Source organism: Raphanus sativus, chromosome 3, assembly GCF_000801105.2.
Source record: "Raphanus sativus cultivar WK10039 chromosome 3, ASM80110v3, whole genome shotgun sequence".
In the NCBI taxonomy this organism is placed as follows: domain Eukaryota; kingdom Viridiplantae; phylum Streptophyta; class Magnoliopsida; order Brassicales; family Brassicaceae; genus Raphanus; species Raphanus sativus.
In genome coordinates, this window is record NC_079513.1 from 24402402 (window position 1) to 24425248 (window position 22847).

The window sequence follows — 22847 nt, forward strand, 5'->3', positions numbered from 1 at the left end:
ACTACCAAATAAACTAATTGGATCGAAGTCTAACGCTAGACTTCTCACATAATTGTGACTTTGTTGCAGACTCGAACCCCATAGAATATTGTAGTACATTTCCATGTCTCATCTACCACTTAACCACATTCATACCGGCAAAGATATTAAAAAAATAATAATATATAAAATGAACTAATTATTATGATATGATATTTAGTGGTTAAATCATTTAACATTTTGATTCGATTAAAAATACATGTATGATTAATATCTTTGCCGGTATGAATGTGGTTAAGTGTGGTAGATGAGACATGGAAACAATTGTAAATTTCTATTCATTGTTTTTCCAAATCAGGTAAAAAACTTAACATGTGAAAACTTTCAAACTGCAGTGATTGAAGCAAATACGTGTCCGTTTGTTTTAGAACTTTTAACAACTATCTATCTAGTTAAGCAATAGTTTCACTAGTTTTTTGAACAACAGAAATTCAGACTTGAATACATCAAATTTGCCTAATAGTATATTTTTGAGGGAACCATGAGTATTGAATTTGAATTTGTTTATTTTCCTCTTGCCTTGAATCTAAAGAATGTGGTGGAGCTCTAGGCCACATGAGCTATTAGAGGCTTTGGCATTTTATACTCGTTTTGAGCAACTTTTCCTGGTTACTCAATAATACACGGTTTTTCGAAGCCGGTTCGATCATATATATTGCGTACAGTACGTTCTCATAATTTGTTGCACAGTTTGGACCCATATATGCCATCCTCGGACGGACCAGACAAAATATTTCGTACGTCATACTCTAAACATGAAAGATAAAATTATGAATCCCAAAACTTAACGTAAACCTTAACTATTTCTCTTAGTTTTTTTTTTTGAGAAAAATTTATTTTTCTTAGTTATTAATTATTATCTATTTGATGGTTAGACAGTTTACAATGTTTTGTAGTCTTATATTATCTTTTAACAAATCCCGAAAATGTCACAGAGAGTTTATTCTATATAGTTTTACTTCGAAACACAATATAATTGTTTTCCTAAATTTTTGTTAATATTTGTATTTAATAACTTTTTATGTAAAAAGGGAGCAGATAGAATGATGATTCACGATTTGTTGTGTGCAAGTAATTGCCTATCTTTCAAGTGACAGACACTTAATGGAGGCCAGTCCCCACGTGGATTAACGAAACACCACAATGACACATTAAACAAATCAGTTTATTTATTCTCCTGTGTAACATTTGGCATTGTTCCTTAAATTAACAATTTTGGTCAAAGTGATTAAATCACTTTAATTTAAAATAATATCCCCTTACTATTATTTGAGGTGACCACTAATCAAATTAACCTTTTGCTCATGTGTTTATTACATGTGTGCCATTTCCTATGTGGCATCTCCACATTTCACCTCACACCATTTTTTCAAAAGTCCATCCTTGCCTAGAATATTTACCTCTCATGCCATTGTAATGGACATATGTTATATTGAAAAGGAAATAAATGTTATTAATATCCAGCACAACTTATTGCCTAAAATGCTTTGTGTCGAATTGATGTGCTTATTTTTAATGTCCAATGCTTTACGTTCATGCTAAACCATAAACTACATCTTATATGCCTCTTTTATATTTTATGTTTATACAGAAGTTATAATGCTCGCAGAAAATGTCACTTTTATACGTCTCTTTTATAGTTTATGTTTATACAGACAATAACATTATGTATACTTCTTTTATATTTTGGTGATATATTATTTCTCAACTGAAGTTATAATGCTCATACTAACATAATATATATATATATATATTTTTTTGTTGCAACAAAAGAACATATATATATTTTTGTTCCAAGAACATATATATTTATATATTTATTGTTAATATAATGCTCATACTTATAATAGTGGTAGTTGTCATCTTTTCTATTTTATTTATATTTTATCCGTTTATCGTAATTTTTATATTTTATGTTTATCGTAATTTTTATATTTTTTTATTTTTATGATACAACCATAATCATATCCCAAAAAATGCCATTATTGAATATGAAATCTCGCAAATCATGAATATAAAATCTCCCAATTTGGTATGCGAGTCAAGGAATAATTATGGTTGTATCCTGAATATGAAATCTCGCAAAGCATGATTGATTTAGGATTCAGTCCCTAATCAGATCGCAATCTTTCCGTATTAACTCAATCACCACCTAATTGTTAGGCTTAATTGATATGATTAGCGATATTTCTTACACTTTTTCATATTTGAAGCATATTCTTAGTTTTTAGTTACCATAATTATAAAAACTCTTTGTGATATTTGTTATAAAAGGAAAGCCATGTGAGTAACGAACCACCCATGGTTTTTCATTTCGTTCAGTTCCAACACAAATGGCTGTCTTTTGTTTTGTGCCTTTCAAAAACGTCCTCGATGGATCGCTTAATCCTCATATTCTGATTGATAATTCTAATTTTTTTTTGTTAGTGAAGCATCAAATATTATTTAAGTAGCAGCGTATTGTTATATAGTTTTTTTACTAATCCATTTTGGTTAACATAGATGTCATCGGACATGTTGTGCAAGTGGGTCGCAATCAGATGTTTTCAGTTAATGGAAAAGAGATCCCGAAGATTTCATTGCTGATACGTGATGCAGAGTAAGTTCTGTTTAAAAATCATATTCAAATTTTTCGTCACTTAGTTGTTATTTTAGAAAAAATACTTTTGATACACTTGCTCTATTACTGATTATTAATTTTTGAATTTTCAATGGTTTCTCAGTGATGTCCGTCTTCCAGTTGTACTGTGGGGAAATGTCGCCACTTAGTATTAATTCCATATTATTGCAACCGATAATCCCACCAAAATAAGGAATATAATAGAAATTATCGCAAGTAATCCGTAATCGGGGATTTCATCCTTTTGACCTTCCAAATTATGTTCTCAATTATTAATACAAAATAAGGGAAAGTTGAATGTTCTCTTGATCTCCACGCTAATTTAGCTCTAAATTTATTGCTCAATTTTAAAAAATAAGGCAAGTAAAGATAGGAGATGTCAGTTGTGTGTTTATTATATCAATTAACGTAAAAATTGATATTGTATTAGCATTAAACGTGATTCGATTAATTTTTGATTCGAATGCTACATTCCATTTTATAATTATCAGCATTAAACGTGATGTCCGTCTTCCAGTTGTACTGTGGGGAAATGTCGCCACTTAGTATTAATTCCATATTATTGCAACCGATAATCCCACCAAAATAAGGAATATAATAGAAATTATCGCAAGTAATCCGGAATCGGGGATTTCATCCTTTTGACCTTCCAAATTATGTTCTCAATTATTAATACAAAATAAGGGAAAGTTGAATGTTCTCTTGATCTCCACGCTAATTTAGCTCTAAATTTATTGCTCAATTTAAAAAATAAGGCAAGTAAAGATAGGAGATGTCAGTTGTGTGTTTATTATATCAATTAACGTAAAAATTGATATTGTATTAGCATTAAACGTGATTCGATTAATTTTTGATTCGAATGCTACATTCCATATTTTCATTTCGTTCAGTTCCAACACAAATGGCTGTCTTTTGTTTTGTGCCTTTCAAAAACGTCCTCGATGGATCGCTTAATCCTCATATTCTGATTGGTAATTATAATTTTTTTTTGTTAGTGAAGCATCAAATATTATTTAAGTAGCAGCGTATTGTTATATAGTTTTTTTACTAATCCATTTTGGTTAACATAGATGTCATCGGACATGTTGTGCAAGTGGGTCGCAATCAGATGTTTTCAGTTAATGGAAAAGAGATCCCAAAGATTTCATTGCTGATACGTGATGCAGAGTAAGTTCTGTTTAAAAATCATATTCAAAATTTTTGTCACTTAGTTGTTATTTTAGAAAATACTTTTGATACACTTGCTCTATTACTGATTATTAATTTTCGAATTTTCAATGGTTTCTCAGTGATGTCCGTCTTCCAGTTGTACTGTGGGGAAATGTCGCCACTTAGTATTAATTCCATATTATTGCAACCGATAATCCCACCAAAATAAGGAATATAATAGAAATTATCGCAAGTAATCCGTAATCGGGGATTTCATCCTTTTGACCTTCCAAATTATGTTCTCAATTATTAATACAAAATAAGGGAAAGTTGAATGTTCTCTTGATCTCCACGCTAATTTAGCTCTAAATTTATTGCTCAATTTTAAAAAATAAGGCAAGTAAAGATAGAAGATGTCAGTTGTGTGTTTATTATATCAATTAACGTAAAAATTGATATTGTATTAGCATTAAACGTGATTCGATTAATTTTGATTCGAATGCTACATTCCATTTTATAATTATCCACGACCATAACATATTATTTATTCTGTTGTTTTGTCGTGCTAACATTGGTTAGTAACCAAACATGGAAAATATATATCATAAAATCTTGAATATCTTGATTCATTCCAAATTATAAATTTGGGACGACTAATTACTGATTTTTTGATATATTTAGTCACAATTGATAGGGTTTAGACTTTAGACTATATATATATATGATTCATATTTTATAATATTAGTTTTTTTTTACGATTCTAAATTATACATGACATTTTTAGGGACTGGCAAATATAAACAGTTCACAATTATAATCTTCTATTTAGTACATGACATTTATTTTGACGAATATTTTTGTATTTTATGGGATACATGACATTTATTTGGGATAGACAATATAAGTTTTTTTATATTTTTATATCAAAATGTCGTATATAAAAACTTATGAGGAATCTTGAAAATTATAAAAATACATTCAAAAATGATTTCCATATAAAATTTCTTGCAATCCCTAATTTTTTGCAAAAATTACTTTTTGATTACAAAATTATCATAAATGGTGACAAACATCAAGTTTGGAAATTTATATAATTATTTCCGATTAGTTTAAGACGAATATCATTTTTAATGTGGACTACTTTAATTTCCGCCCTATACATATAACACTTTCTATAAGTATATGAAAATCTACGATTATAATTTTATACAAAATTAATAGGATAATCTGATATATATAGTCACAACTGATAGATTTTTGACTATATATACAATTCATATTTTTATTATTTTTTTACGATTCATAAATGATACATGACAATTTTTAGGGACTGGAAAATATAAAATATTCATAATTATGTTCTTCTATAAAACTTTAGTACATGACATTTATTTTGAATAATATTTATTTTATTTTATGGGATACATGACATTTATTTTGGGACTGGAAAATATAAATTGTTTTATATTGTAAAATCAGAGTCATACATCAAAAAAATATGAGCAATCTTGAAAATTTATAAAATACAAATTCCATATTAATTTTCTTGCAATCCTTTCAATTTTTCAATAATACGTTTGATACAAAATTATCATAAATGGTGATAGACATTAAATTTGGAAATTTTATATATCTTTTCAATTAAATTTAAAGAACTAACCATTTTTGGTGTGAAATTCCTTAATTTTCGCCATATGTATATAATACTTTCTATAATTATCTTGAAATAAATAAACCTATATGAAACTAATAGGATAGCCTTATATATAGTCACAACCGATAGGGTTTTGACTATATATATACTATTATATTTTTATAATATTCAATTTATTTACGATTCATAAATGATACATGCATTTCTAGGAACTGGAAAATATGATTATAAAACTTGGTATGTGACTTTTATTTTTATTATATTTTGTATTTTATGGAATACATGACATTTATTTTGGGATGATATAAACTGTTTTATATTGTAAAATCAAAATGTCATATATAAAATTTATGAGCAATTTTGAAATATTATAACATACATTCAAAAAGGAATTCCGTATTAAATTTCTTGCAATCTCTTAATTTTTGCAACAAAAATTTTGATTACGAAATTATCAGAAATGGTGACAGACATTAAATTTAGAAATTCATATAATTTTTCCGATTTAATTTAAGGAGAACATGATTTTTAACGTGGGCTTCCTTAATTTTCGTACTATACATATAATTATTTCCAATTATATAAGATTCTGAACAAAATTGTCTGGAAATATACGAATAATTAGAGATTTACAACCTTACTTTGTTACCACATCTAGATATATCATGTGATGAGAAAAGAGATCGAACACATCCGAACCATAGCCCTTAATCTCATGTCCCCTCGAGAATTTTTAATAAAAACAAATAAAAGATAAATAAAAAAAGGCTCATATGTATTTGAGTCTAATGGATATTAAGGTTCGATAAGGGTCTCTTTTACAATTTTGAGTCCTAATAAGCCACTAAATTTGAAAATTCATATCAGTTACTTATTTTTCCTTTTGTTTTCCAACCTAATATTATTTACTTCAATTTATTTATATTCTTTTACAATTTTTACTTCAAAACCATTATAATTTTAACGAAATATAACGATTTAACTTCGATAATAAGACAGTTACTTTTTTGTCAACCATAATAAAATTATCGTTATCCGAATACTTCAGTAAATTTTTTTGTTGATTGAAAAATTCAATAAACTTTTAATCTCAAATTGTTTTTTTTTTCCATTAATCTCTATATCAACGTTATTTATGCTACAATCTATACCATGTATAATAAATATGTCACTTTTTATGTTTTTGATATCTATAGAGTAAAAATTATAATTTCTTTTAATCCGTTCACTCCGCGCAAGGCGCGGATGATCACCTAGTACTTTATGATTCAAGTATACTACAAATGCCATTGCAAGAATTTTTAAAACTATGCTAGGTATGTTTAAAAAGAAAAGATAGTCAATAGATTAGGAGTTCTGCCAAACTAAAAAAGGTAAATTAATGATAAGATGCGGGAAACAGAAAAAGATGAGAAAATGTTGCAAGCTTTTTTTATAAAAAATATAACAATCCCCGGATTCTATAGTTTACAAAAATGAAATAATCAGAGATCTGAGAAAGAGAAATGTGTATAGATATATATAAGTGGCAAAACAATTTCTCTAAAGACGATCAATATTAATAAAATTACGTTCTGTGTAGTTCCAAAAAATGCCCGTCATGGTGAGGAGACGGCCTCTATGGCGCTACCCAATGGCCACGCAGCTTCCACTGCATGCTCTCCGTACTTCACCTTCTTCACTAACGTTATCGTTTGCGATGGCTCCAATCCTATTTTTATTTCATGCCCCAAAAAAATCAATAAAAGTTGACAAATGCATAAACACAAAAAATAAAAACAAACTTCAAACATGGACCAGTCGACCAGATCATTATCCTAAACTTGCGTTTATCAAAGATATAAGTTTATGACATTCATCATACAATGTCAGTGTATTAACACTTCTCCACTCTTATATATGGCATACTGTATAGTGTGTTAATATATCCTAAACCTAGAGATAATTTGTGCAGTATTTTGTATGGGGAAGAAAGTGAGTTGATACTTACCGAATCCATTAACGAGCAGAGTATATTGGTAAACGAGATCCATGCACAAGTAAGGCAAATTATCTTCTTCCACACGTGGGAACTTTGATTTTCCCTCCTCCATCTTCATACTACAAGCTTTCTTTGCTGCTTTCTCAAAATCCATTGGACGAACTGTAGCAACAGGTTGCTTGGGGTCTACGAATCCAGCCTGTGCACATGACCAAATCCCATTGTCCCGAGTTTAACGAAGAAACAACAGGTTGTGGTGTGTAAATGGGGTTTAAAGAAAGAAAAGAAGAGGTGTCTTTTTTTTTTGTTGGTTTTACCTCAGCAGCACGATCGAAGAAAAAAGAAGCAACGAACATGTTCTTTTGGCCGCCACCTCGACCACCATTCCATACTCCACCGAATGTGCATTTCATGTGTGTACAGAGTGTATCATTCACTTTGAGTGCGTTGATCGTTAACCTCCGGCACTCATCGAGACTCGCGCCAGATTGCACAGCAGCGGCTTTAAATTCTTCTCCTCCATACTTGTAAGTACCTACAGTGATGCAATATGTCAGAGAAGAAATGAAAAAAAAAAACTATTCATTCTATCTGCTAGGAGCAATTGCATGTTCAGAGAGTTCTAGCTAAAGGATGTCAAATTTAATGACAATAATGAAATCATGTGCCATACGATGAGGATAAATGCAAAGAAGTCTAGTTGGAAAGAAACAGATTTCATGATAAAACAATACTCTCTCACCATCATAGCCTGTCATGATGCAGGGGCTGATTGAATCTTCAGAAACTTTCAAAATCTCTGCTCGGGCGGCCAATAATCCGTAATGTAAGTAACTACAAGCAATAAGAGGCAAATAGCATCTCACATTAAAGATTTTACAACATAAACAAATTGTGTGGCTGGCATGCAAGGAAGAAGAGATTTGAAAAAACATAAAAATCAAGGAAACCATAACAGCTGGCAAACCTGTGAACATAGAGGAAATACTTCCGTCCCTTTAGAAACATTTCTCTGACATAAGAATCCTCTCCTTCTAATGGTTTTGGTGCAGTTGCAGCATCTTCCTCGGATATAGCATATGCCATTTGTACAGAACCCCCTCCAAGATCAACCACTCCAACAGTATCTGAGTATGGTTTTCCCAGGTTCCTTAGCAAGTAGTTAATTGTCACCTGCAAAGTCGAAGCCTGTTAAACTAGACTTCAAAATATTACAGTTGCCAACTGAACATTTCTTATTGAATGATTAAGAAACTAGAGGAAATTGAACGCTTCTTAATGAATTAGTAAGAAACTTGGAAAGGATAACATTTTTCAGGATAAGATTATACACGCAGACACATTAGGAATACAGCAACATGACTTCCTGTAAGACACGAACGACAACTTACCCACTGATAAGAACCTTCTTGGGCACCATCCAGCACAGTAACAGCATTTGCCTCAGTTTTCAGCATGCTTCTATCTCTCAAGAGCTCCTTAACCTTATATACAAAATTACAATGACGTATAAGATCTAACTGAGCAGGCAAATGTTCATGAGAAAATATATAGAGATAAAAACTACCGCTTGCAAAATGTTCTCAGATGCTTCATGGCCAAGCGTCCTCAACCCTGCAGTTGCCTAACGCAAAAAAAAACATTTCAGATAACTAACAAAATTAAACAACGACAACACACGAATAGCTACTCTGTTTCCCATACCCCAACTCTAACAGGTGTCTTGGGACGCAACTCCCGTGGAACAGAAGCTTCCGCTTTGTCAAGAAGAGACACCAAAGAGTTCGCCGCTTGACGTGGATCAGTAGGATAAGCGCTCAATCCTGGTTTTAGCTGGAAATCAAATCAGTGAACAGTTTAGAGCCAAAAAATCTCCAACAATCATATCAACTTAAACAACACAAAATGTAATTAAGAGACTGAATCAAGCTAACGAGATCTATCAAACAATGCAGGTAAAAACGGTAGTTCTAATGCCACATCAAGTACGCATTCATGAACAATCTCTCCAATCCAAACTGTTTGCTACCTGCAGGAAGAGCTCAAGTTCATTCCCGAGAGGAAGAAGATCCAGATTCCGATCAAAACAGTAGACATGAACACGGCTACCAGAGCTTCCAGCATCGAAAACCACAGCGTAGTTCTTCGGAGGCCTCGAGTTGGGGCCTCTCTTGCGGTTAAGCACCGTGTACTCTTCAACCACCGCGTCGGACGCCGATCTCCCAGGCACTAGCAGAAGAACGAGACCGATCAGCACGACGGGAACCGAAATCAAGAGCAGGATACCTCGGTGGCGCTGGATCTTATCGGCGATGGACTCGTGCCGTCCGATAATACCTCGCTTGGCCGCCGTCGTCTTCCCTCCTCCGCCGTCGACAGAGAGGAGTCCCTGGTGAGATTCGGAGGAGGAGGAAGGGGAATGGTGACCGGAGGAGGAGACGGTTGCGGCGGCTCCGGACTCCATGAGCTCAGAGGAGGAAGGCGAACGGTAGCGGATCTTACCGTTGGACGACGCCGTGGTCTGCGGCGGATCCTGTAACGGCTCCAGATTCGAACGATGGGGTTAATAAGAGCGAATTGATCTGGAGAAAAGCTGGATGTTACCTTGAAGCTTCTTCTTCGAGATCTGTATTTGTATTTGAGCGAGAGATACAGACAAAAGACGTTACTGGCTTTTACGATTGCGGGAGAGACAGTAACTCCCACTCAAATTCGTTAAACTTGAAATTTTTTACCGAGTGAGAGTGTAAAATAAGTATCATAATGTTTGCTTGATTTACATAAACAACCCTGATTTATTATTCGATGTAAGTTCTGTCTTTATACTTTTCATTGTAACTCTTAGGAACAAATTTATGTAATTTTAATTCTTGCAAATAAGTGGTGATGATGAGTCTTTACCAAAGGAACCAAACAACCTTAAGACTTTGATGCTTAGATAGTCTATGACATTTTCACACTAGTGACCGGTTTATGTGGGTTATTATAGCTGTGTAACATCTATTAACAAGACAAGTAACACACTGCTTTTGTAATCCTTTAAGGCCCTCACAATCTTGTCTATCTTTGTTCGTGGCACTGGCAGGATCATGAATCAGAAACATCAACAAAATAAACTAAGGGTACCAAAACTCAGGCCATCTTTAGGCACGTTTACCTGGAGATTATGTTTCAACTTCAGGGAATAATAGGCATTCAAAAATTCAAATTCTTTCATGCTTTTATTATCTAAGGTAAATTTCTCGAAAATAAATATTTCATCCGTTCTAATAAGATCATGTTTTTTAAAAAAGTAGTGTCAAAAAGATACATGTTTTTACATTTTCAATGTATTAACTAATTATAAATTTTAATTTTGAAAAATATAATCATGTTTGTTAAAATCTTATTGGCTAAAAATTGTCGAGAATAATTAATTATGAAAATAATGCATTGATACTAAGTTGTTTATATGTTTTAACAAGTGTAAAATTTTAAAACATACATCTTTTGAAACCGAATGAGTAATGGTCGGAAAATATTAAATTGAAAATGTAGTATGTGAGTTGTCATTTACGTCATATATAATTAAAAAGATTATTGTACACTAAGTAGTAAATATCACTTATTCTCAAACTAAACTTTATTATTTTTATTATTATATACTGATATTGTTGACCAAAAAAAAATATATACTGACATTTATTTATTTTTTGTCAAAATCCTGAAATTTATCTCTTCATTTGTTTCCATGAAATGGTGTCTCTCTCTTGCATGTTGCTTTACTGTTTAAGTTGCATTTGTAATATTGTTTTTATATGCAGTTGGCTGAACGTAATAAGAAAACATAAGTTGCAAGTTAAGAATTAGGAAAGACACATGAAGAACAAAGCATAAAGATCAATTATACTAATATTCATATTCAGCTAGCAAATTAAGATCAATTCAATTTCTAAAGCAAATCTATCTTAATTAAAATGCATGTGGTTAATCAATAATAAATTTGTGTTAATGGTTTGTTTATGTATATTCATCTCCCTCAAATAAATCAAGTTATATTATACATGTAACTTTAGTTACATATATCTGAAATTTGGTTAACAAAACAATATTGTCATGCGTATGCGTATCATATGGTCAAAACTAGTACATATATAAAGTCATTGAGTTTTTGACAGTGCCAACTCTAACTCTGTTCCCTTTTCAACGATAATAAAAAAAAAGTGCATCCTATATATAAGCATAAACAACAATCAAACATATATATATATATATATATATATATATATATTGTAAGCTACAATTCTATATTATCAAGAATTCCAAGGAAAGTAGTAAAGAAAACCATACATTTCAGAAGCGATGATAACAAGTTGGATCATGATCACATTCAAAAATAAATATTTGAACTCTTTCGTCGTTTACACCTTAGGCAAAGGAAAAGACAAAGAAGGTATATTAGATTTAACATCGTGGAGGCTCATTTTCTTGAGTAGAGGCTCTGGTACTTTGCAGTCTTCAAAGGGCATAACTATTTTAATCTTTAGTTTTCCACCATAACCATTTTCTATAAAAGTTTTTTTAATGCGTGGGTAAACTTTTTCTGAAGAAAGATCATGGGAAACTCTACCATTCTCCAAGTCCAACCACACCGATGTCTTCTTCATGTTATGGAAGGACTTCTTTCCATTCTTTTTATCCGTTTTAGGATTTTCCGAAAGCCTGTGAAACAGAATGAAAAACTCATATTTAAGAAACAAACAAAGTTATAAACAACACGACAATAAACTATAAGAATGTCCCAAATAAATATCTACTTGCAGAAAAAGTCAATTACTTGGAGAACTGCAAGTAGATTGCCATGTTGTTTATAACTTATTTAGGACATCAAAATCAAAATCGATCAACGATAACTTATCGAAGATCAATTTTACGGCATCAAAATCGTTCTCGATATTGTCTCTTCCGTTGGACAAAATTTAAACCAGTAACTTCTTTAACTCTAGTTTCAGAGAATTGGCGTTTGATGCCGTCCATTCCTCCATTGTACACCTCCATTGTACACGAAAAACCCAAAGCGAAATAAATAGAAATCTTAGAAACAAAACTGAAAAAAAAGAAAACATACTTATTAGTTAGTTTTTCAGTTTTGAGTTTTTTTTTTCTTTTTTATAGTTACTTTCACCATATGTGTATATTGCCACCTCATATCCATGCTTTTTTCTGATTGGCTCAGAAAAGAAAATATATTTTCCGATCATTTATTTTTATTAAAAACTAAAACTTTCAAATCTGTAAGCATGCTATGGTCAATGTTTAGTTTTGAGTTTTTTTTTATGTTACTGTGTTCATAAATAAGACTGTTTTCTTTACGATACATCATTGATTTACACTCTAGCAGTGTTCTTGGTCAACAAAATTACTAACGGAACGGTGTTCATAAAGTTTTAGCTAATGTTTATGAGATTGCACGCATATAACATTTATGAAATTATTGATTATATTACCACAAATGTAATCATCAAAATCAATCCAATAAACATAAGAAAAAAATACGCTAACTGTGATCACCATGTTTCTGGTAAGTCGATACTTAGATAAACTTGATTCTATATGTAATCAAAGACAAGAATATCACACACATTATATTGGTCATCATCAGTGGGGTGAGTACATCATCCCTTGTTCCTGGTTAAACTTTTTCGCTTGTACAACGGTCTATATCTCTTGTGATCTTGCTCTTACTCTTCCCCATGGCAGCATCCTTACCTTCAAACATTATTTTCCTTGGACGCTCTTCTCGAATCCTCTGCCTCCTCTTAATCTCGTCAGACCGGGATTTTTGGGCTAGAGCCCTAAGCTCCAGCTCTTTTCTTTCCGTGTCCCATCACCATCTCCTTATCGCATTGAAACAGCCTCCCTAGATTTCTGCTCAGCCACATAGAGGGTTTCCGATAACTTGACAAAGTCATCACTGACCTGAACATCTTGCAGCAGACCAAAGCAAGACGTTTTTCTAGAGGGATCGTATACCCTTTTGAGTTTTTCCAACTGGAGATACAAGGACCGATCTTCCAGTCTTGTTGGTCCTTCACACTAACAGGCCTAGACGGCGAATGCATGACTGGAACAGGAGGAGAAGAACAAGAAGAAGCCCTTGGAACTTTCTTGTGTGAAAGATAAGAAAACAGAGACAAAACTTGAACTTTGAATACTTTCACCTTACTTCAATTAGGGTTTTACAAGGTCTTTAAATAGACAAGAGAAGGATCTAGAGACTCTACTCCTCACAGCTAAGAGGATAAGATTACAAGCTGTAAAGAAGACTTAGTCAAGACAAACAGACAAGAGAGATAGAAATCGGTTAGACAGCAGAGCTGCTCCTTTCACCGTACACTCTGCTCTGTCGTTACACTTTGGGAAAGATAGCCGTTGGTTACTCTGCAATAGATTCACAGATGGGCCTGAGGTCTGTTGGGCTGTATCATCGAGGCCCATTGGAGTCTGATCACTAACATTCCCCCTCAAACTTGGAGGAGGTTTGTCTACACCAAGTTTGCTCCTTAGCTCCATAAACGGTTTTCTTGGTAAGGATTTAGTAAAGATGTCTGCTGTTTGTTCCAAAGCAGGGATGTGTCTGGTCTCAATCAACCCAAGAGCAACCTGCTCACGTATATAGTGATAATCAGTGTCAAAATGTTTCGACCTGTTGTGAAGAGCAGGATTTGTGCTTAGATACACAGCTGAAAGATTGTCACAAAGAAGCATTGTCGCCATGGGTTGAGGAATGTTGACATCACGGAGCAGACAGGAAATCCAGGCAATCTCTTGAGCTGTAGCTCCCAACGCACGGTACTCAGCTTCGGTTGAGGATCGAGACACAGTTGGCTGCCGTTTTGCAGACCAAGAGATGAGGTTTGGACCAAGGAGAGTGCAGTAGCCAGTAGTGGAGCGTCTAGTCTCAGAGCAACCTGCCCAATCACTGTCGCAGAACGCAGAAAGAGTTAAGCAGGAGTCTTTTTGAATGTGCAAGCCAAGCTCCAGTGTCCCCTTGATGTATCGCAGTATGCGTTTTAGAAGACCAAAGTCGGAGACAGTAGGAAGATGCATACGTTGACACACATAGTTAACGGCATACTGAATATCCGGCCGAGTAATAGTTAGATACTGAAGCTTCCCCGCCAAGCTTCTGAAATAAGTTGGTTCAGGGAAGGGAGTCGTGTCCTGTTGCTCGATCCGTTGAGGCAAAGGTGTGGCCATGGGATTGCAGTCACTCATAGCTGCTTGATGTAATATATCTTCAGCATAAGCACGTTGATGCATAAAGATTCCCTCAGAATGAGTCTGTATCTCAATACCCAAGAAGTAACGAGGTTCTCCAAGATCTTTCATAGAAAATCTGCTGTTAAGCTTGTCAAGAAGATGTTGCAACAGAGCTTCATCGTTACCCGTAAGCAGGATGTCATCAACGTAGAGAAGAAAGACTAAAGTCTTGCCCTGATGATGATAAGTAAACAGCGACGGATCCGATTTACTACAGCGAAAGCCAAAGTCAATCAAGAAGTGGCTGAACGTATCAAACCAAGCCCGAGGTGCTTGTTTAAGACCATATAGGGCCTTCGTGAGTTTGCAGACGTGATTAGGACGAGCTGGATCAACAAAACCATCAGGTTGGAACATGTAAACTGGTTCCTGCAACTCACCATGTAAGAAAGCACTAGTAACATCCAACTGCTTGATGGACCATCCCTTTGCAACCGCAACATTGAGAACCAAGCGGATAGTGGCTGTTCGAACAACAGGGCTAAACGTCTCAAGATAGTCAAGCCCCTCCTCTTGCTCGAAACCTTTCCCAACCAGACGAGCTTTTAACTTTCTCACTGTTCCATCTGGATTAAATTTCACTGTGAAAACCCAACGACTGCTCAGCACATTCATATCTTCAGTGTAGGGGACAAGAGTCCAAGTATTGAGCATATGTATGGTCTCCATCTCTTCACAAACTGCACCATTCCAACCAGGGTGAGCCATAGCTGCAGCAATGTTCTTGGGAATTGACGTATCATACTTAGGAGCCAGAAGAACATATCGAGCATTGGGTTTATGAATGCCAGCTTTCCCCCTTGTTTGCATCGGATGAGCATTCACTTGAGGAGCAGGAGGAGCCACAGGAGGTTGAGGTACAACTGGGGATGGAGGTAATTCATCATCAATATCAGCTTGTGGGGAAGGAGGTGGAGTTGGTAGAGGAGGAGGATTAGGAAGACTGACAGGAGGAGCAAGGATGCGGGTTATCTGTTCAGGAGGAACAGGGGTTTTTGATGGGTTGGTTGCAAGCTGCCAAGCTCTAAGAAGATCCGTTTTATACCGTGGCACAAATGACTGATAATCTGTTTTGAAGGGATACACTTCTTCATCAAACACTGCGTGACGAGTAATATAAACTTTGCCTGTGGGTGGGTGAAGACAGCGATACCCTTTATACTGAGGAGTGTAGCCTATAAACACACACTGCAAAGACCGTGGCTCAAACTTGTGAGCTGTCTGGGATCGAAGACAGGGATAGCAGGCAGTACCAAAGGCTCTCAAAGAAGAGTAGTCTGGCTTACAACCCATCAACAGCTCAAACGGACTCTTCTTTGTGCCTTCTGATTCAACAATAGGTAGAAGATTTCCAATGAAGCTTGCCGTATAGAAGGCTTCTACCCAGTGATGAAGAGGAAGGTGAGACTGAAACATCATCGCTAGACCAAGCTCGATGAGATGTCTATGTTTTCTCTCAGCAAGACCATTTTGCTGAGGAGTATATGGACAAGAGATTCGTTGCTGAATACCGTTACACTGCAAATACTCTTTTAGTCTTGTACTAGTGAACTCTCCACCACCGTCAGTTTGTAGCTCTTTTATCTTTGTTGTAAACTGATTTTCAACAAGATTTTTGAATGCAACAAAGACAGAGTAGAAGTCGGATTTGAGTTTCATAGGATAGAACCAAGAGAATCTTGTAAACTCATCCACAAATACTGCATAAAAGCGAAATCCTTGATTTGATACAATAGGAGAGGGACCCCATAGATCACAGTGTAACCGATCTAGGGGCTGAGCTACACTAGAAAGAGAAGAAAAAAACTTTAGCCTACTGCTCTTCCCCATTTGGCAAGGCTCACAAACAGGGGTCACTGATTTGCTCTTATTGATAATAATGTCCTTGCTGATACTTAGTTGTTGGAGAAGCTTCAGATTGGAGTGACCAAGACGGTTGTGCCATACTGCCTCTGAAGCTGTAACATGCCTGTCCGAGAAGTTCACTTCTTTCCTCTGATTCCCCAACTGATACAGATCTCTATTTCGTGGACCCTTTGCCACCACCTTCAGCTTATCGAGATCAATCACATAGACATTATGAGCATCAAAGAACACACCACAGTTTTGGTCATCACAGAGTTTAGATACAGACATCAATGTGTGCTTTATATCCGGACATACCAGAACATCAGATAAAAGAAGAGTACCTGACGCTGAGGAGATGGTTGCAGATCCAGTGTGAGTAATGGGCAAATAAGCTCCATCTCCCACCATTACAGCATCGGTTCCTTCATAAGGGTGGACATTCTGAAGATTGGCAGTGTTAGAGGTGACGTGCGTGGAGGCACCTGAGTCAGGAATCCACTCTCTGCCATCTTCGTCAACCATACGCATGGATGAGAAAGCTGCATTACTCTGATAGGTGTTGTCAAACCTATTGTAGCACTTCAGAGCAGTGTGTCCCGTTCTCCCACAAATCTGACATGTAGGTCGCTCACCAGTACCTCCAGAGGGCGTTTGATGCTGAGAAAAGCCTCGACCTCTGCTTGTGTATCCTCCTCTTCCTCTGGTAAAGCCTGAACGACCACGACCTCTGTAGTTAGGGTTGTATGATGGAGCCGTGTTTCTGTACTCCTGCGACTGTTCTTTCTGTTGAGTAGAGAAAGCAAGATGAGGCGTGACTGGTGACTGTTCCTCATAAGACTGGAGTTTGCAGTCAAAGCCCTGAACTTCAGAGATAACATCGTTAAATGTTGGGGGAGGGAACTTCGACAGAGAACTCTGGATGACGGTAGCAATAGGGTCATAGTCTCGAGTTAGACCATTAAGAAATCCGAAAATCTTCATGGACTCTTCAACTGGCTTGCCTATTGCACTGAGAGAGTCACAGATTGCTTTGAAATCTCTACAATACACAGACAAGCTCTTATCTTTCTTGTTGATGAGCTGGAGACTGCGACGCAACGAGAACTCTCTTGCAACTGAGCTTTTGTTAAAGTTCTCAGCTAAAGAGATCCAGACATCACGAGAGTTGGTGAGCGTGTGAACGGTACCCAAGACTTCTTCGGATAGAGTCCCATAGATCCAGGAGCGGACTAGTTGGTCAGAACAGAACCAAGCTTCATAGAGAGGGTTTGGTTCCTCGACTTGAACTTCATCGCGAGTGACGGTATGGGTTTGAGCTGGAGCTACAGACGCACCAGTAACGAAGCCTAGAAGTTTCTGGCTTGACAAAAGTGACTCAATCTGGGTTTTCCACAAGAGATAGTTGCTATCATTGAGCTTCAAAGTGACAGAGCTCAACACATGAATGTTACTAGGAAAAGGATAGAGATTTCGGTTATCCGCCATTGTAGCACCTGTTAAGGTTTACAGTAGCTCTGATACCATGTGAAAGATAAGAAAACAGAGACAAAACTTGAACTTTGAATACTTTCACCTTACTTCAATTAGGGTTTTACAAGGTCTTTAAATAGACAAGAGAAGGATCTAGAGACTCTACTCCTCACAGCTAAGAGGATAAGATTACAAGCTGTAAAGAAGACTTAGTCAAGACAAACAGACAAGAGAGATAGAAATCGGTTAGACAGCAGAGCTGCTCCTTTCACCGTACACTCTGCTCTGTCGTTACACTTTGGGAAAGATAGCCGTTGGTTACTCTGCAATAGATTCACAGATGGGCCTGAGGTCTGTTGGGCTGTATCATCGAGGCCCATTGGAGTCTGATCACTAACATCTTGTGCTTCTTGAACTTTGGTGAATCAAGTGGATCCACATGCATCTCCACCATCCTCGCGATCCTTGAGTTGAACGCTGCAGAAGATTGCTGGGAGGGATTGTCGTTAATGTAATTCAATTGCTTTTGGTGGTGGTGGTGCATTCACAATCTTGTAAATGGCAGCTTTGGTTTCCTTATCTATACGTTTCTCCTCATCTTCATCCGAGTATCCCTTGTATCGCCATGAAGGGGTTTTAAGAGACGATTGATTGTTCCGGGGTGTTAATCACGTACGCCACACGTAACAAACAGATTTGAGTTTATACATATCTTTCTATGATTGGTTAGGGAAACCTGAATAAATCTGAGATTCATTGTGTCGGGGGTGTTGATATTGAGCTTTTCTTTTTGGAAAAATTACATTGCACGGAATCAGAAAATCTAACGACATGACAGTTTACAACAAGGCTTAACCTCACTCGTTTCCTGCTCCAAGTCTCTGCACCCTCGCCACGTCCTGATTCTTTTCCTTCTTCAGTTTCATTTTTTGCCTCCATGTCTATTGTAAGATTACTTCATCAGAAAAGCCAGCGTCATTATCATCAACATCATCCTCTATATCCTCCCCAACGTCATCAGTAGACCATCCACACTTATCATAATCATCATCATCACCTTCATCATCATCTGTATTTTCATTGTTTGCCTCTATGTTTGTGTCGATATATTCTTGGTATTCAGTTTCTTTTCCATCAAGTACCTCCAAAATTCGTACACCGCAGCCCCTGATCTCCAAGGCTTCATCATCATTGACTGTGAACAGAAAAGAAAGCTCGCTGAAGGTGGCATCTTCGGCTTCAGGGAAATCTTGGTCAATAGAGAAAGAATCTTCAAATATACACAGATGGTGCTTTACATAATAACGTATATCTGGAATATGATGAAGCTGGTTTGATCCATATGGGATAGTGTGGCCATTCTGTTTACCTCTGACGCAACAAGACACTGTCTGAAGACCATAGATACGGAAGCGTGCAAACAGTACGATGCAAGCTTTGAATCTGAAGACTGAAGGAAGAGGTCTTGGAGTCAGACCGATCGTTAGGGAATTTGAGGTAGCTCGGTGAGTGAAGTGTGCAGGAACATTTTTACCCGGTAAGAAGGCATATTTGCAAGCTGATGTCTGGATGAGCTTTCTCGCCTTTTGACTCAGGTTGAAGCACTTACCAAAATTTAAGAAAATATTTGGATTTTGAAAAGAAGAGTTTATTCTCCTCAAGTATAGAAGAGATTGTGCATCTAGAGATAGAAGGGAACCTGGAAGCTGTGGCAATGCTGTGAGCATTCTAAAACCTCTGACTGAAAGCTCACTTAGTCCGGAGAGACGTTTGATGCAATCTGGAATAGTTTTTACACTCTCACTGTATAAACGTAATGATATTGGAGATGTAAAAGCCTTCTCGGGTAGACATATAGGTAAAATGTAGTGAATATTTAAGTCCGATCGTAATTTCCACTTCGATGATAATTCGAAGGGGCGCTTCAAGTCAGGCCGCCCCCACTTGATCTCTGCTCCAAAAAATCCATCATCATAAATCGTCTCACGACCTTTACACAGTTCAATAGTATGAAGATTCTCCAACTTAGAAATGTTTGGAGATACAATTTCCAGGTTTCTACATTCAATCATGTATAGTTCCTGCAGACCATATAGATTCTCAATCCAGGGAGGAATTTCCTCTATCCCTGTGTTGCTCAGCTCCAACACGACGATGCTGTAGGGAACATTTGGGAACTTCTTGAGCTCCCCTGACATATTCAATACCTCGAGATTGATTAACCTACCGAAAGAAGAGGGAAGCTCCTTCAGAAGGCAGCATTTCTTCAGTATGCAGACTCCAAGCCTAGTGGCGTTGCCAATAGAGCTTGTGAGCTCTAACAAACTTACGCAGCCATAGACATTAAATATTTCGAGACTCGTTGCTGTCGAGAGATCTGGAATCTCTTTCAGATGGACAGAGAAGCTCAAATCCATCCGCTTGAGGCATGGGAGAGGCTATACCAAAAAATAAAAGTTTTAGACAAAATGACTAACCGCGCTTTACAAGCAAAATACAAAAAAAAAAAATGGCGACTATTTTTACTTTGATTCCCTCCCAAAGTGTCTCAAAGTTGCTGTTGGGCATGATTAGTTCGACAAGGAACTTTCCAGAGAACTTGGAAGGCCAAAATCTCATTGGAGCCTGGCTCCAATGTATGTATCTGAGTTTGTTGGGAAAACATTCATCGAAGGCGCCTTCGGGTGTGTTTAAGGTACCAACATCGATATCTAGAAACTGGAGATTTCTTATCCCTTGGAAACCGCTTTTACTTATTTTGATTTCCTCTCCCTCCAAGTTGTGGAGCTTTATGCCTAGAACAGTTCCAGTACCCTATAATATATTATTCAGAAACAAAAAATCTCAGCTTCAAAAACAAAGGAATCAGAGGACGGGAGTATTGAAAAAAAAAGGAACTTACAGTGTTTTCATAAAAAAATCAGAAATCTCAGTGGCTTTCGTCAAGAACTGTCGCTTCCCAGGTTCGGCAGACTGTCGATAGACAATTTCTTCACCCATTTGTTGCAGTAAACTATGCATCCTTACTCTTCCATACTCTATATATATAAGACTTCTATAAGCTAAGGTTTGCAGCCCATGGTTGACGCTTAAATCGCTTTTTTCAAGAATACTCTTAACGCTATCAACGAGGAAACCAACAAAGAAACATGCAATATGCAGAAAAAAAGCTTTTTCTGCATCACTTAAGACGTTGTAGCTCAATTTTAGAGTTGCTTCAATTTCCCCGTGAAGGCTAGACCTGAGGCTTGGTAGTGCGTCTATCCACTCGTTCTCTGACATTCCTCCTAGATATGATCCCATGACTCTCAGGCCTAAAGGTAGATTACCCGCAAGGATCGCAACTTCCCAAGCAAGAGTTTCAAAATGATAATTTAAAAACTTCTGACCGAAGGCATATAGATACAAGATCTGATAAGCCTCATCTCTAGTTGGAAGTTTCATCTCGTAGATTTGATTGGCCTCGAGTCGGAGTGCTTTGAGAAGTTTTTTATCTTCGGTTGTAATGATAATCATACTTCCAGGACCAAACCATTCTCTTTTTGCCATTTCCTCTAGTTGCCACCAGCTATCCACTTCATCAAGAACAACCAACACTTTTTTGTCACTCAACTTTTGTGGAGCCCATCCCAAGTGACCAGCCACAATATCCTTTTGGTTAAAAATTTGAGACAACAGCTTTTCCTGAAAACGTAACTTCAAATGATGGTCGTTGCCACAAGACCTCTCAAAACATCCTTTGATATTCTCCAAAAAGGTGCTGAATGAAAAACCATGAGAGACTTGGTTGTATAAAACTCTGGCGACCGTCGTCTTACCAATCCCGGCAGGACCCCATATCCCAATCACCTTAACATCTTTTGTTTGTAGGTCAACATCGTTTTCATCTCCGTGACACGAGGTTCTATGCCAACAAAGTCGTCGAAATCATTTGATGGTGTCAAAGGCAACACACCCATAATATTTGTGGCAAGTTCGTTGATCAAATCAGCTTCAGTCTCCCTAACCAAAAACAGAGGATATCCATTAGAACATACATCATGAAAAGCAGCTACACATAATAAAAATGAAAGCCATAGAAACATGGTTCTAGTATCGATAAGTGTTCATATGTAATCTTTCTTTCCTAAGCAAAACTATCAGATAAGTAACACACGATGTAATTTTTTTTTTGGACAGAGTTAATTTAACATTTGTTCAAAAAAAAAGAGTAAACGAACCAGTTGCTAGAGGCATAACCAGCTATGTCCGCGACTTCCTTCAAAGCTTGCCTCCATACATACGTCACCTCTTCTGTTTTTTCCACACAGGTTTTCTCAAAGGCTTTTCCGAAATCTCTGGTCTGCTTCCTAACATCGGATGGATCCACTTCGTAGAAAATGGTCATCACTCTTTGTTGATTCTCTTCCCTGCACTTCATGATTTCTACTAACTCATCCAAACACCAGCTTGAAGAAGCGTAGTTACGGGAGAGCAAGACAATGGCGACCCTTGATTGTCTGATCGCTCCTACAAGCGCGGGACCGACAGATTGGCCTCGCTCCATCTCGTTATCAATGAAGGTTGAGATCCCCTTGCTTTTGAACTCTTTCACAACGTGGCTAAGAAAGCCTTTGCGAACGTCTTCTCCACGGAAGCTCAGGAAGACGTCATACAGCCAACTGCAAGACACAGAAGATGAAGAAGCCATGAATAACAAGCACGAAGAAATTCTGAAGGGAATGACAAAGCTTTCAGATCGGAAGAAGGAGACTTTGTATATATGTGTGCGTGGCTCGTCAACA

General features: G+C 36.5%; 1 protein-coding gene and 1 pseudogene across 1 annotated transcript; both read right to left on the bottom strand.

The window, feature by feature from the left end:
• Positions 1-6879: 6879 nt before the first annotated feature.
• LOC130509371 (apyrase 2) lies at positions 6880-10065 on the bottom strand. The gene is made up of 10 exons (XM_057005242.1): positions 10048-10065; positions 9473-9976; positions 9148-9276; positions 9011-9067; positions 8835-8927; positions 8411-8616; positions 8186-8277; positions 7761-7978; positions 7453-7642; positions 6880-7173 (listed from the first exon to the last, which is right to left on the bottom strand). Exons 2-10 carry the CDS (start codon positions 9905-9907, stop codon positions 7061-7063), a joined length of 1533 nt encoding a protein of 510 aa, XP_056861222.1. The 5' UTR covers positions 9908-9976; positions 10048-10065; the 3' UTR covers positions 6880-7060.
• Positions 10066-18796: 8731 nt separating this feature from the next.
• LOC108847477 (disease resistance-like protein DSC2) lies at positions 18797-22753 on the bottom strand (annotated as a pseudogene).
• Positions 22754-22847: the final 94 nt, after the last annotated feature.